Source organism: Culex pipiens, chromosome 2 (genome assembly GCF_016801865.2).
Source record: "Culex pipiens pallens isolate TS chromosome 2, TS_CPP_V2, whole genome shotgun sequence".
Taxonomy (NCBI): domain Eukaryota; kingdom Metazoa; phylum Arthropoda; class Insecta; order Diptera; family Culicidae; genus Culex; species Culex pipiens.
Window position 1 is genome coordinate 47,318,821 of NC_068938.1, and position 15,406 is coordinate 47,334,226.

The following is a 15,406-nucleotide window of genomic DNA, read 5'->3' on the forward strand; positions in this document are numbered from 1 at the left end:
GGAATGGAGAATATATCGAAAAATAGAGGAATATCGAACCTAAGATCACAAACAAGAGGTATATCATCTAAAAAAATCTGGATTAAATATCAAATATTGGGATTTTCCAATTTTTTGGATTTTAATCAAATATTTTCCAGCTGATACACCGCACGCCACAAGAAATCCTTGTTTGCCGTGCCGTTTCATTGTACCATGCGGTTACCATCATACTTGGCTTATTTTTGTTTTGTAGCTTTGTTGCCACAGCTCATTTCACTTTCAGCACCAGCAGCATCCCAGCCCAGCCCAGTGCTGCCATCATCTCATCTTTCCCAGCGGCTGCTGCTGATACCACCTCTCGCGGTCCAAATTTCGTCTGTCTCAGTGTGGCCTCCTGTCGCCGCCACGGCCAGCTTCCGAATCAGTCTGTCGTCAGTCGACGGTCGTTCGTCGTCCAACTCGGTTATCACATCAGCAGTCGGTCGGTCTGTTCGGGGTTACACCACTTTCCATGTAAATTTTGCCTGCAACGAGGATTCGGGGTCGGTCCATGTAAAGTGAGTGTATTTCATGGTCGGTTATGTAACGCTGACTGGCCGTCGTGTGAGCTTTGTAGGAAGTAGTGGCCACACAAGAGAGAGAGAGAGTGAGGTGTGGAAGGTGGTTCGTAGTGAAATTACCTGTTGCAGTCGCTGCGAGGTGGTTCCACCTCCTCCTCCTTTAAACTCTTGGGGAAGAGAGCTTTTGGGCTGGCCGAAGAAATCGTCGATCGGCAGTCGGTTATTAGTCGTGTGGACGCGTTTCGTTACGGTCCGTTCTCGACGATCTTTGATTCGGCGGAAAATTTCGCGCACGTGAACACGTGGTTGTGAAGTGTAAGTGAGCTGTGTGATTGATGGGAGAAAACGAAAATAAAGCAAATTAATTAGGCAATTAAATCGAAGAAAAAGTGCCATTCTTTGCTCAAGTGATTGAAACAAACAGAAACAAAACAGTGAGGAACAAATCGGAAAACGGAAAACCAAACACAAACAAACAAAAACAAACAAAAAACAAGCGCACATTGAACTGATCGGCTCGATATAATACGTATTATAGCATTCGAGGGGTCTCGTTTTTTGTGCAATAAAACCCCCCTCAGCGTGTGTTTGTGTGTGAAAGTGAAATTGAATTGAGACATCGACGTTGGTTGGCCGGCTGTCGGCTGTTGTACCGAGAGTTTGGTCATTTCGGATCCCGGCCCGGCTTACGTTAATCCGTCGTACGGCGAAGACCAGTTGACGACTTTTTATCGTAGCTGGCCAGCCGTTGAACTGTGTAATACTAGCAGGGTATGAACGGGAAGGACGTTGGACGTTGGGAAGATTGTGGTGATTTGAGAGGAAATGAGGAAGAGAAACTCTCGGTGATCAGTGTAATGGATGTTTGGCGGTTTTGTGCAATAACGTGTTGACGGTGTCAATGAAAAGATTTAGAAATACTTCTGTTTTACATCTTACTTAATCGATGATGTAACTTTTAACGATGATTCCCTTCAGCTTTTATGACAAGAGACTTCAATTGAGCAAGAGACAAACCTTTTAATTTTGAAAGGAGCATTTCTCGTTGTCTTAGACACTTACTATCTCCCTTTTCATTTAGAAGACTTCTGAGGAAAACAAAACAATTGAGATTCTTCTGTAGGCAGAATTATGCTAAACTACAGCAAAAAATCTGTAATTTTTTGCCAAAATTTCTGCATAATTCCTCATAATTTGCCGAGATTTGTCATTAGCATAGATTTTTTTGTATTGTGAACGAATCTTGCCTAGGCTTGTCACAAAAATCTGTAGTTACTTTGGTCAATGAACGAAGTGGAAAAAGAGAGTTTTTTTCTGGTTTATTTTTTTATTTAACCCTCTTATGCCCATTTTTTCTAAGCTAATTCAATCTCAATTTTTTTATTTTTTTTTGTTTAAGATCTAGAGTTTATTTTTTGATAAGGTCCAAAAAAATAAAAAGAGTATAAATTTGAAATTACGAGCCATGGTTTCAACATTTTAATGAAACAAGTGTTTTAAAATGAAACCTGTCCAGTTGTTTTGCCATCATTAGTTCACAAAATATCGAAGTATTAACGAAGTTTTTATTTTTCGCGGTGCTGTACATAAGAATTTCATAAAAATTCAAAACATTTTCAAACAAGCTCAAACATGTTAAATATAATTATCAGTACAGAAATATGCATTTTAGATTGTTTTCAGTTGGTTAGACTTCTATTTTCATGGAAATGTTGGATTTTTGGAAAAATATTTTTCCCCCTGAGGGGGACATAAACTTTGAAAAATATTTGCGTTGGCATTATTTTAACAATTTTTTGCTAATAAATTAATAGTTTTTCTTATTCGAGTTTGTTTGTGATTACAGTCATGCCTCGGTTTAGCACAGCATATGGGGGATGCAAAACAAAGACGTTCACTTTTTTCTCTAAAGAAACCAAAAATAGATTGTTATTACAATATGGGTATCAAATGATAAGGTTTTTTTCATACATTTTGGATGTAATAACAACATTTGTAAAAAATACTCAAAATTTTCACAAAACTACGTCTTTTTGAAAAAATACTCAAAATTTAAATTTTTACAATATAGGTATCAAACGATCCGCATTTTTTCATACATTTAGAATGTAATAACAAGATTTTTAGAAAATACTCTAAATTTTCTACGTATTTTCGAAAAAAATGCTCAAAATTTCCGTTTTTACTATGTGGGTATCAAACGATCGGGATTTTTTCATAAATTTGGAATGTAATAACAATATTTTTTTAAATACTCAAAATTTTCACAAAACTACGTATTTTCGAAAAAAAATACTCAAAATTTCCGTTTTTACAATGTGAGTATGAAACGATCGGGATTTTTTCATACATTTCGAATGTAATAACATTTTTTTTTTGAAAATAGTCAAAATTATCCCAAAACTACGTATTTTTGAAAAACTTCTCAAATATTCCGTTCTTACAATGTGGGCATCAAACGATCGGGATTTTTTCATACATTTCGAATGTAATAACAACATTTTTTGAAAATACTCAAAATTTCACAAAACTACGTTTTTTTGAAAAACTTCTCCAATATTCCGTTTTTACAATGTGGGTATCAAACGATCGGGATTTTTTCATACATTTGGAATGTAATAACAATATTTTTTGAAAATACTAAAAAAAATCACAAAACTACGTATTTTTGAAAAAAATTGATTTGATAATTATATTGATATATTGATATTTTAAAAACTGAAATTTTGAAAAGTTTAACAAAAATACGAAGTTTTGTTAAAATTTTGAGTTTTTTCAAAAAATATTGTTATTACATTCCAAATGTATGAAAAAATCCCGATTGTTTGATACCCACATTGTAAAAACGGAAATTTTGAGTATTTTTTTTCGAAAATACGTAGTTTTGGAATTTTTTTTAGTATTTTCAAAAAATGTTGATATTACATTCGAAATGTATGAAAAAATCCCGATCGTAAGAACATTGTAAGAACGGAATATTTTTACGTAGTTTTGGGAAAATTTTTACTATTTTCAAAAAATGTTGTCATTACATTCGAAATGCATGAAAAAATCCCGATCGTTTGATACTGACATTGTAAAAACGGAAATTTTGAGTTTTTTTTTCGAAAATACGTAGTTTTGTGAAAATTTTGAGTATTTAAAAAAAATATTGTTATTACATTCCAAAGGTATGAAAAAAAACCCGATCGTTTGATACCCACATTGTAAGAACGGAATATTTGAGAAGTTTTTTCAAAAATACGTAGTTTTGTGAAAATTTTGAGTATTTACAAAAAATGTTGTGTTGAAATGTATGAAAAAAATCCCGATCGTTTGATACCCACATCGTAAAAACAGAAATTTTGAGTATTTTCTAAAAATATTGTTATTACATTCTAAATGTATGAAAAAATGCGGATCGTTTGATACCTATATTGTAAAAATTGAAATTTTGAGTATTTTTTTCGAAAAAACGTAGTTTTGTGAAAATTTGGAGTATTTTCTAAAAATGTTGTTATTATATCCGAAATGTTAGACAAAAATTGATCATTTGATACACATATTGCAATAACAATATATTTTTGGATTCTTTAGAGAAAAAAAAGTGCGTTTTCGAAATACAGGAAAAATACGTATTTTTGTGAAAATTTTCATGAAATAATGATTTTAATGCATAACTGACATAATTCCGATTCCAAAACACTATAATTGTTTGATGTTTGCATGATTTTTCATACGATTAAAGCCAATGTCTCCCATATAGCCAAAATCCCATAAGCTCTGTGCTTCAGTTAAGCACTGGGCCGTGCTTAACCGAGGCAACTGAACGGTGCAAAATCGGGGCAGTGCAAAACCGAGGCGTGCAAAACCGAGGCATGACTGTATAACTGTTTAACATTCCAAGAATGAATCAAACAAAACCTCTTTCTAAGGCAGATTAGTTTGGTTTGGTCGGAATATGGTTTCTTTTGTTTTTTTTTTTTTTTTTTGTTATATAAATCATATCTATATAAAAGCTTTAACTTAAATAAAAATACTCGTTTCATAAATTGTTCATTGTCACCATTTTTTAAATTTAGAAAAAAAAACTTTGAAATTTCAATGAAAACACACTGAACTAAATATTTTTTTCAAATACCAAACACAATAAAATCAACAAAGCTGATGGAAAATTACCATTTTCCGTTTTCTATTGTTTAAGAAAAGCGAAAATGTTAATAAAATAACAGAAAGTAAAAAAATAAAAATTCAAGGGATAGATGATTTTTTTAATTCTTTAAAACTGAAATTTATTGGTTAAATGGTCATTATTTTTTTTAAATAACCAACATTATATATTTGACTTGCAAGCTCATTCGAGCTTCAAATTTGGCCAGACATCCAAATTTTTTGAGCACCCTTTGCCTTAATGGATTTTAGTATTAACAAAATAATATAATGTTTACTATATGTTTAACCTGTACCCTTACCTTTTATTTATTTGATCGTTTCAATAGATTTTTAAGGTTCGATTTGGTTGGTTTTCGATCTTTTAGAAAATATCAAAAAAATTATTTGTAGCCAAAAGCCAAACAAATCTAACCTCAAAAGCTTAGTTCAAAAAATCATGCACTCTTTATTTATTTATTTAGATTTTTTGGCTTTGTCATTTGTAATTTCATCATATTTGAGCATTGTTTACCAGGAAAAGGTTATTGCTTATGATGCACTTTACTTTACATATTCAGTTTTTTTTTCAAAATAATTTCTAAAAGCTTTAGTTTTCAAAACTACACTTTTTCCCCAAAAACTCAAAACTCAGCAGCAATATTTGCGGTAATTTTCATTAAAATGCCGTTTTCTTGTTTGGTATTTAATATATCGTATGTACAGTATTTAAAAGAGTATTTACACCCCTTGGGCACTATGCACATATTGCGATGAAACATGTAAACAATTTAATAGTACTACGTTTTGTTCTGAAACTCATGCTGAACATTTTGTTACAAAAAGCTCATGAAAAGATGATTTCTATAAAAAGTTATATAACAAATACTGTTACAAAAATCGAAAAGGTGCAAAAAAAGTTTGTACACCTTTCGAAAAATAAAAGTAAATAAAATTATTTGTTGTCAAATCACCATAAATCCAGTCTTCCGATTTGTATGGGAAAAATCACAAAAATGTATGGAGAAAAGCAACTGTTTAAGTTTTTACCTGTGGAAGACGTTATTCCATTTTTTACCAATTCTCGAAACTACGATCTTCAATAAATTTGGAAAAACTTTCCCGTAGACACAATTTCAGGATTTTTTGCAAAAATGTAATTTTAAGTTTAACATTGCACTGAAGTAGTAAAAAATCCAAGAATTATAAAACAATAAATGTATTTCCCACACGCAAAAAACAGTCATTAAATAATCAAATCACAAAACTCGCACTATCCTCGACTCAAGGCCACGACCCAAATCCACTCGTAACCGCGTTGACATAATTCCGCTAATTGCCAAAAACTATTTCGTTCATTTCCCCTCGCGTCGCCAAAAAGCGACGCAAATATCAACATAACCGCCGCACTCGACACGCCAAAACCGTCAACCTTGATCGGTGTCACGTTGCGTTGCGTTACGCTAATCGTTTCATGCATCATCCAATCCAGTTGTGCAGGTCTCCCGGCTGTCTGTGCTAATTACAATAGCAAACACAACAGCAAAACATAACACACAGAAGCTGTGCGGTAGTAGGTTGGCAGGTGGTGGACAGGCCTCTGTTACGTTCACCCTGTGAAGAGCGGAGAGCGCCCAAAGTGATAGTGAGAGTGATTACGCGATCGTCGTCGTCGTTGAAGAACCGGTTCCAGGCCCCGAAACCCTGAAGGTTGTAACTTGCGTGTTGAACAAGCGAACAAGGAAGACGTGAAGAAAGAAGACCCGTGGTCCCACCAGCTGATGCGTTGGAGCGAATCTCCGCAGAGATCAAGTTGTCAATCTTCGCCCAAGATCTTTGGGAACTGTGGATGCTGTGGACAGGTCAGGAAATTAGTGTCAAAATCTTGATCTGAAGAAGCGTGGAGTCCGTTGGTCCGAAAAAGTTATGCCACCTCCTGTGGGCCGTTTGGCCGCCTCCAGCAACCATTACGCGGTGTTAGTGCTAAGCCTGGTGACAGTGAGCGCAATAGTGATCCCGGTAGTGGACGGTGGGGAAGAGGTGGCCCGTTCCGTAGATGCCGGGGGAAGCTTCAACCGGTACTACAACGATGTCGTCCAGCGGGATGATCTGCGGAGCACCATCAGCCGGCAGCTGCCGAAGCAGGGCAAGTTTTTCGAGGAGTTTGACCGGAGTGAGTATACACATTTTGAGATCGAAATGCTGTCACCGTGTAGATAAGGGATGGGTTTCATGGTCTAGCGAACAGCTGATGAGTGGAAACAATAATTGGGATGATGCATGGCATGATGACGATGTGAAAATTCCATGCTGGAACTTTTCTGATTTTATTTCAGTGATCTTTCCAACAGAGAAGCCTGTAAAAGACTCGCAGTTGATATTAATTTTCGGAAATTATTTTTAAAGTTATAACTCAAATTACCTTGCTCTATTTACTATTACAAGTGAGCCATTCTAATGTTAACCATAAAACAGTTGTTTTTTTTTTTTTTAAATATGGTAATTCTCCGCCAACTCACACAGCAGTTGCCCCGACCCTTCTTCGATTTGCGTGAAACTTTGTCCTAAGGGGTAACTTTTGTCCCTGATCACGAATCCGAGGTCCGTTTTTTTATATCTCGTGAGGAAGGGGCGGTACGACCCCTTCAATTTTTGAACATGCGAAAAACGAGATATTTTCAGCCTGAAACGGTGATGAGATAGAAATTTGGTGTCAACGGGACTTTCATGTAAAATTAGTCGCCCAATTTGATGGCGTATTCAGAATCCCGAAAAAATGTTATTTTCATCGAAAACAACACTAAAAAGTCTTAAAAACTCTGCCATTTTCCGTTACTCGACTGTAAAATTTTTTGGAACATGTCATTTTATGGGAAATTTAATGCACTTTTCGAATCTACATTGACCCAGAAGGATCATTTTTTAATTTGGAACCCAATATTTTCATTTTCAAATTTCGTGTTTTTTTATAACTCTGCAGGGTTATTTTTAAGAGTGTATCAGCGACAGACACGGACGACGAAACAAAGAGAAACGCAAAAATTAACTTTTTCCAAACTTTTTATCATAAAATCACGATAACTCGTGATGGTTACAAGCAAACCCCTTATGTTTATGTATCAAAATTTTTATTATTGTATGCTCTAAAACTTTGTAGAACATTGTTACACTCTTAAAAATAACCCTGCAATGTTCGAAAAAAACACTAAATTTTAAAATGAAAAAAATTGTTCTAAATGAAAAAACAACCTTTTTGGGCCGATGTAGATTCGAAAAGAATATTAATTTTCTTTTGAAATTACATGTTTCAAAACTTTTTTAGTGTTTTTTCAATGAAAAATACGTTTTTCCAAAATTCTGAGTACGCCATCAAATCGAGCGTCTAATTTTACATAAAAGTCCCTTTGACACCAAATTTCTATTTCATCACTGTTTCAGACTGCAAATTATTTAAAAAACATCTATTTTTTCGCATGTCCAAAAATGGAAGGGGTCGTACCACCCCTCCGTCACGAGATATCAAAAAACGGACCTCGGATTCGAGGTCAGGGACAAAAGTTACTCCTAAGGACAAAGTTTCACGCAAATCGAAAAGGGGTCGGGGCAACGTTTCCCGATTTCGTGTGAGTTGGTAGAGAATTACGCAATACGAAAAGCTGAGGTAGAACCCTGAAGATTTATACGTTCAAGTTTGTGTTTTGGATCGTTCTTTAAAATACAATTGTTGTAACAGATTTGTAAAGAAAACGCATACCTTTAAACCCCCTTTTAAAGTATGTTCACTCAAAAAAATGAGTTCGCGTAAACGTGAACAGAGTTCATGTCAACGGGAACCAGGAAGAAAACTGTTCACTTTCATGGTGCTATGCACTATAAAAGTTGAACTGTTTTCTTCCTGGTTCCCGTTGGCATGAACTCTGTTCACGTTTACGCGAACTCATTTTTTTGAGTGTTAATCAGATTTGATTTTCAAGAGATATTCCAATTTTAATACAACCATAACTATACATATTAGGGTGGGTACGTTTTTCAAAAAGTTCTCGGATCAAGTTTTAGTATGGTTCCCCTTGTAGGGCATGCCCATAGGGACTTTCATGCCAAATATCAGCTCATTTGGTTGTAAACTGGCTGCGCGCATCAGGGTTAAAGTTTACATGGGAATTACTATGGGAAATCGGAACTTTTTGATCAAACGCTCCTACAGGTCTGGGAAAATCACGCGCCAACTTCTGGTATGGTCAGGCCTAAGGGGAATGGTCTGGAGAACACTTTTCCCGAATAGAGCATATGGATTCGTTGTCCCTAGACCTGGCGCATCGGCAAACAATCCGATGTCTCCGGAATCAACGGTTTTCCCTCAAAAAGCATCAAATTTTCCTTAGCATGCTATGAAAGCTTGATGAACACCGCGACGCCATACGTCAGGCAGCTACCACGTGGGTGAGAAACGGCTGGAATATTTAATTGCAAACCTTCTTTTAACTAGAAAATGATCATTTCGAGTAATCCTGATATTATTTAGTCGAATTCAGAATCTTTGCATAGCAAATTTGTATTTTTTTTTTGAAAATATTTCAACCACGTGGTAGCTGCCTGATTGTTTGCCGATGCGCCAGGTCTAGGGACAACGAATCCATATGCTCTCTTCGGGAAAAGTGTTCTCCAGACCATTCCCCATAGGCCTGACCATACCAGAAGTTGGCGCGTGATTTTCCCAGACCTGTAGGAGCGTTTGAGCAAAAAGTTCCAATTTCCCATAGTAATTCCCATGTAAACTTTAACCCTGATGCGCGCAGCCAGTTTACAACCAAATGAGCTGATATTTGGCATGAAAGTCCCTATGGGCATGCCCTACAAGGGGAACCATACTAAAACTTGATCCGAGAACTTTTTGAAATACGTACCCACCCTAATACATATTGTTAGGTGTCATACTTAGTCCCAGAAGATCAAGGTCACCTGAAGTACGCATAAAAATGGATAACTTTTAAGTGAAATATCTGTTGACAATCCTAAGGGATTTACAAACTTTTTAATTAGGTTAAGAATTTTCTTTCAAATCTGTTATACAGTCGACTCTCTGGTTGTCAATATCCAAGGGACCGTCGAGGAAGAGAATCATCAGTTTACAGAACGATGAAAAATGAAGACTCGATTGAAAATATTTTTTTCTTGATACCCAGCTATGGGAGAGAATCATGGCAACGTCCATCAAACAAAAACAAACTAATGTCAAACACCCTTCAAAGCTTCGTTTCGCCAAGAAAAATGTCTATGCAAGCCATGAGAAAGTGAAATTATTGACAACCGGAAGAGATTTTTGAAGCAAACAGAATTCAAGGGACCGTCGAGGAAGAGATCCTTCAAGCAAGGGAAAATATCGAGGAATGAAGATAATTGAAGTATGCAGATTGAAGGGACTGAAGAATTCAACGATAGATGGAGAATTATTGATATCGAGAAGATCGACAGCCAGAGAGTCGACTGCATTAAATATTATATAGAGATCAGGTCATTTTAGAATCACTACAAAAAATCAAAAGCTTAAAAATGCCATTTTGACCAATAGATAATAAACATTTGAATAGATTCTGATTCAGGCCAATGAAAAATTTTTAAGTGATTTTTTAATGGATAGATTTTTCAGTTTAATTATACCTGAGGAAGGAAAAGCACCCCTGCAAAAATCTTTTTTTATAAGCTGAGAAAATTTGCTTAAATCTAGGAATACAATTATTGAAAGAAAAATTCTATTTTGAGAAAATATTTTTCAGGGGTAGTTATCCTTCATCATAGTTTCATTCAAATAAAAAACACATAATTCAAAAAATCTCGAAAAAAATTGCAAAGTTCTAGATAATAACTACTGGTTACGGAAAACTTAAAAAAACATGGACAAATTATTTTATTTTATTTTGATATGAATATTTTACTTTGTAATAGAAATTTGATTACAAAAATGTGTATTATATAGTGTATATCGATGAATTTTAACACAATAAATGGCAGAGTGTGCCAGCTTAACGAAGAAAGGTAATACATCGAAGATCAATACAAGTTTTCTTTCTAAACTTGTATATTTTCTTTTCAAAATTCTTAAAAAATATTATTTATTACCAAAAACCGGAATTTCCATGGAAAAAATACCACTTCTTTATTTCAAAAGCTTTTAGGCCTAAATATCGAAAAAAGTAGGTTTATTCTGAGAAAATTAAATGTTAAGACCATACGGAAAATTATAGGCTAAAAAAAGGAAAGCTGTCGGAAATAAATATTTTCAAGAATTCTTTACAATTTTGCAATTTTTGGCTGACGTTTTTTGTTATCTTTTAGTCTCAAGTTTTAATGTTGTTGGGATTGGAAGAGCAAAAATTTTGTTTTAAAATGTAGCAATTTAAACCTGATTTTTTTTGGTCAACTTCTCAGAATGCAAGGTTTTTTGCGGAAAAAATGATATTTTCTCATCTTCAAATCAGTCCAAAATCATGCCAAATTAATTACACATTTTTTACTCTTCCTAAATATTCCGAAGAGGTAAAATAAATTCGAAATGACTTAATTTTTTGTTGTCATTGATATGTAAATTAATCATTATATTGCCGATCGGCAAATGAGGACTGATGTGCAAAACTCATACTTCTTATCTCAGCAACTTTTGGTCAAATAAATAACGTCGTAAAAAATTGTAGATTATTTTCGTAGACTGAAGAAAACATATCTTCAGGGATTGACAAGGAGCACGAGGAGTGAAATTTGTTTTAATTGAAAACGATTTTTATTCTTCGAGGTGAGACTTTTAACTGGAAATCATTAGATGTAAACAAAATTTTAAAAATGTAATCTTCAATGGGAAATTAATTTAAATCCAAAAATTACTATGATTTCAAAAATAATTGCATGGTTCAAGTCAAGCACCATTCGTCAAAAATTATCAAATATTAGGAAATCAAAACCATAGGTCAAGTAAGTCAAATTTAAATTTTTATGTTAAAATGTTAAATAAAAATTAATTGAAAATTATGTCCTAAGAACAGATTTTCAAATATTTTTATAACATTCTTGTATGGACAGCCCTAGAATTTGTCATCGAAATATAAAAAATACAAAATGAAATATCGAGACATTTTTTTTCGAAAGGTTAGAGAACTGCACGTTTGAAGTATTTTTGCTCTAAAAGTGAGTCATTCGGAAATTAAATTTTAAAACAAAAATTTTAAACAAAATTTTTAGCAACACCGTATAAATATATTTGGAATTTAAATAAATTTCGGTTGGAACAAATAAGGAAATACAAATTGTAATAATGTGTAATGAATTCCAATTTTCCCCTGTTTTGTTTAAATAGTTTCGTTTTTTTACGCTTCCTTACAAACAACCTAACAAACGGTTCATCTTATACACGGCAACTACTGAAATGTTTCATATAATGTTGAAACTATACTTGCGATTCGATTCAGTTGCCTAAACATTTTAAAATATTTCAAAATCTCCTGTTCTGGGATTTGTTAAGATTTTAGGAAAAATTGTACGATCAATTTTAAATGAATGTGTTGATTTTCTTTTTGAAACCCTTTTTGCTTATGATTCTTATTCTACAGTTATATATTTTAACCATCCACCGATGAATTATTATTTTTCAGTGGTCTTATTCGGTAGTAAGCTTTAAAAAATATTAATGTAATGAGTGACATTACCTTTTTTTCTAAATGCAATTCAATTTCACATTTAATGATGTAAAAATTACACAGATTTCATAAATAAATTCCAAATTGCACCCAAATGCATTCTGCATCCACGCAATCGTCCTCCTACCAAACGGCACACTTACCGTAATTTTTCCGATTACGAAAGCGCACTTCTTGACGCTCCACCGGTACCCGGCCATAGTAGCAGTGATTCATGCCCGCAGGAGGGGACCAAAGCCCAAAACTGACTCACCGGTCCTGACTAAAATCGCATCGTTTGTACCGTGCAGCAACAGTTATGCAACTTCTGGGGTGTTTTACCGGCGGCTGTTCGAAATGACCAAGTTCTCCTTGAAAGCCGACCAAAATCGAAGCAAATTACCCAAGACGGTACGCGTGTCCGGGATCTGGACTAGACAGCTCGAGAGAGTCTGCTCGCAATGATGTAACGCGCGATGAACAAGAAGACAGCAGCCCGACGCACCTTCTCCAACGCAGGCCGAGTAGTGTGTCTTGTGTAATTAGGCAAACGCCTTTTTATGGATGACTCTATTGGCAGTTGGAGAGCAGTCAGTCACACCGCTAATTTGGGCGTCTCCGAGCGACTATTACCACTAAGTAGCCATCAACGCGGTTGAGATTTGTTGGTCGTAATTTCCGTAGCTCTTTTATAATTCGAGTACCTTACCAGTGGAAAACTCTGAAAGTGGTCGAGTAGGAATGAACACAGAAAACGCCAGCAAATATGCAACAAGCCAATCTTAGCCACTAGATCGACAGAGCATTCGAGTAGTTTTTTTTTTGTTGGTTTTGCTTTAACTCTGGATCGTTTATTTTAATTCAGATAATTTAGGAACCGTTCATGAAAAAACTTTTTTTTTATTCAAAAAATTCAATAAGTTCAGACAGCTTCAAAATTTTACCAGGTCTTTGAATGAACTTTAAGGACTCGAGTGCAATAATCAACATTTTAAAAAGCATTTACAGCCTTTTCTTTACATGGTATCTAAGTCCAAACCCGTTTTTACCAAATTTTAAAGTAAATTTAATCTCTTCATTATTTCATTAAATTATTTTGATGGCATCCGTCTAGACACAATTCGGCTTTTACATTCACCGGACACCGCCGGGCAGTCCAATCGTAACGTCTTGCTAATTCATCATTTCGGTCAGTTGTGATGGTTTTTTTTTGTAGTTTCTTGATTTGTTCAGGTAGATCAGGAATCCAAAAAGAAGTCTATACGCCTCAAACGAAAGCGAAAGCTCTCAAGCCAATCGTAAGAGACGCCCCCCGGGCTGTGTGTGTCAGTGGACCAGTCTCGACAAATTTGGAAGTGCAAAAAGAAAAAAAAATGCTCGGAAGTGGTACAACTTTGTGTTGAGGCGACTTTGCGTGGAGACTGGCCGCTGCTAGCTTATTATGCAATTTTTGGCGGTGCGTTGTTTTTGGGGGGAGACCAGTAAAACCAGACGACTGGTTCACTGGAACAAATGCATTTTGATGGTGGGTCACGTAATGGCGAGCCAAGTGGCGACCGGTAGTTTCTTTCACTTTATTCAACTAAAATTATGTCTTGCTTTAGTGTCATCGCGGATCTTTGATTTATTGTTACATACAAACAATTCTTTTCGTGCACATGAAGAACGTTTAGATAAAAACTAAAAAAAAAATCTCAAACATTATCTCGAAGATTATTTTAAAATGTAAACAATTGCGACTACACTGATAATCAACATTACACACTGTTCAGTTCACTTTTACACACTTGTATGGGATTTTTCAGTTCAGGTATGATTACACGAAAGTGTGTATTCATACTTGAACTGAAAAATCCCATACAAGTGTGTAAAAGTGAACTGAAAAAAGTGTACCGTAATCTGGGGTGAATCGGGACTACAGTCTGAATAGGGACAGCAGTTTTTAGAGCACTTAAAGCTTTTAAATTTGCAAATGGATGTACACATTTTGTTGGCCTGAGTCTGTTCTAACCGAAACCAACCAGAAAAATCAAAATATTGAGTTCCAACATGATTAAAAATGATGTCCCAATTCGCCCCATGTGTCCCGATTGACCCCAGTTTACGGTAATGCTGTTTACCAGTGTATATCTTCCTGCGGCGATTAATTGGAGCTCAAAATAAATTTTTTTCACGAAATTGTTGATAAAAAATTATCTTTAAAATAAATATTGTCATCAATTAACACCAATTCCCAGATTTGATGGTATAAGTAAGCTCGCTAAATATTCAGCTAAATATTATACTCAAAGTCTATTTCTTTGTTTTGAGGTCGCCGCAAAAAAAAAAGTTTGTGACATCTTCTTCAAAATTTACTCATTATCATGGTTAAGATAATGTAAATAAAGGATTTTTTTGCGGTCCAATAAACCATGTTTCGAGTCGGAATTAAAAAAAAAAAACATAAATCTTCTCAAAAAATTTAGTTTTTAGATTTCGATTTTTTGTGTTTTGATAAATTCAAGAGAATTAAAAAGGCGCTGAGTAAGCTTATTAGTAAATTAGTTAGAATGATGCAAAATCTTATACCACAGTTATCAATCCTGGAAAAAAAAATTTGTTTTGTTTTTAGAAATATATAAATATTTTGTTAATAACTATTTCTAAATTCAATTAGGCCATTTCAACTATTTTTCACTGTTTATGAACTTTTCCGCCAAAAAGTTAATGTCATAATGAATTTCAAAGCAATGTTATTCTTGGTGATATTTTGGGGCCCATCCATAAACCACGTGGACACTTTTATTAAAATTCATAAATATGTTTAAACAATGAAGCTATTTTGCAAAAACAAAGTTATAAAAAAATGATTGAAAATTGTTTGCAAAGAAAAAACAAGAACAAGTTTCGAAATTAAAAAAAAATTATCGCAAAATACTTTTTACATCATTATTGTTGTGCTACCGTAAAAAATAATCAAAATATCAATGAGTATTTTTTCCAAAAAAAATAAAAATATTAAATTTAAAAACATTATTTTGTAATTAAATATCCGATCAACTTTTTCAAATCCAACTAAATTGGGGTCGCAGA

The 15,406-nt window shown here is 34.4% G+C and overlaps 1 protein-coding gene across 3 annotated transcripts in view; it reads left to right on the forward strand.

Moving 5' to 3' along the window:
• The first annotated feature begins 401 nt into the window (after positions 1–401).
• Positions 402–15,406, forward strand: part of LOC120422510 (serine proteinase stubble) — a 51,975-nt gene continuing 36,970 nt past the window's right edge. Inside the window, exons 1-2 of one of the 3 annotated variants that reach the window (XM_039585965.2) lie at positions 402–539; positions 6,163–6,843. In XM_039585965.2, the coding sequence (XP_039441899.1) occupies positions 6,597–6,843 (247 nt within the window). In that variant the 5' untranslated portion in view covers positions 402–539; positions 6,163–6,596. Of the gene's footprint in view, positions 540–652; positions 858–6,162; positions 6,844–15,406 lie in introns of those variants that run through there. The other 2 variants (XM_052708695.1, XM_052708696.1) reach the window with 2 other exon arrangements.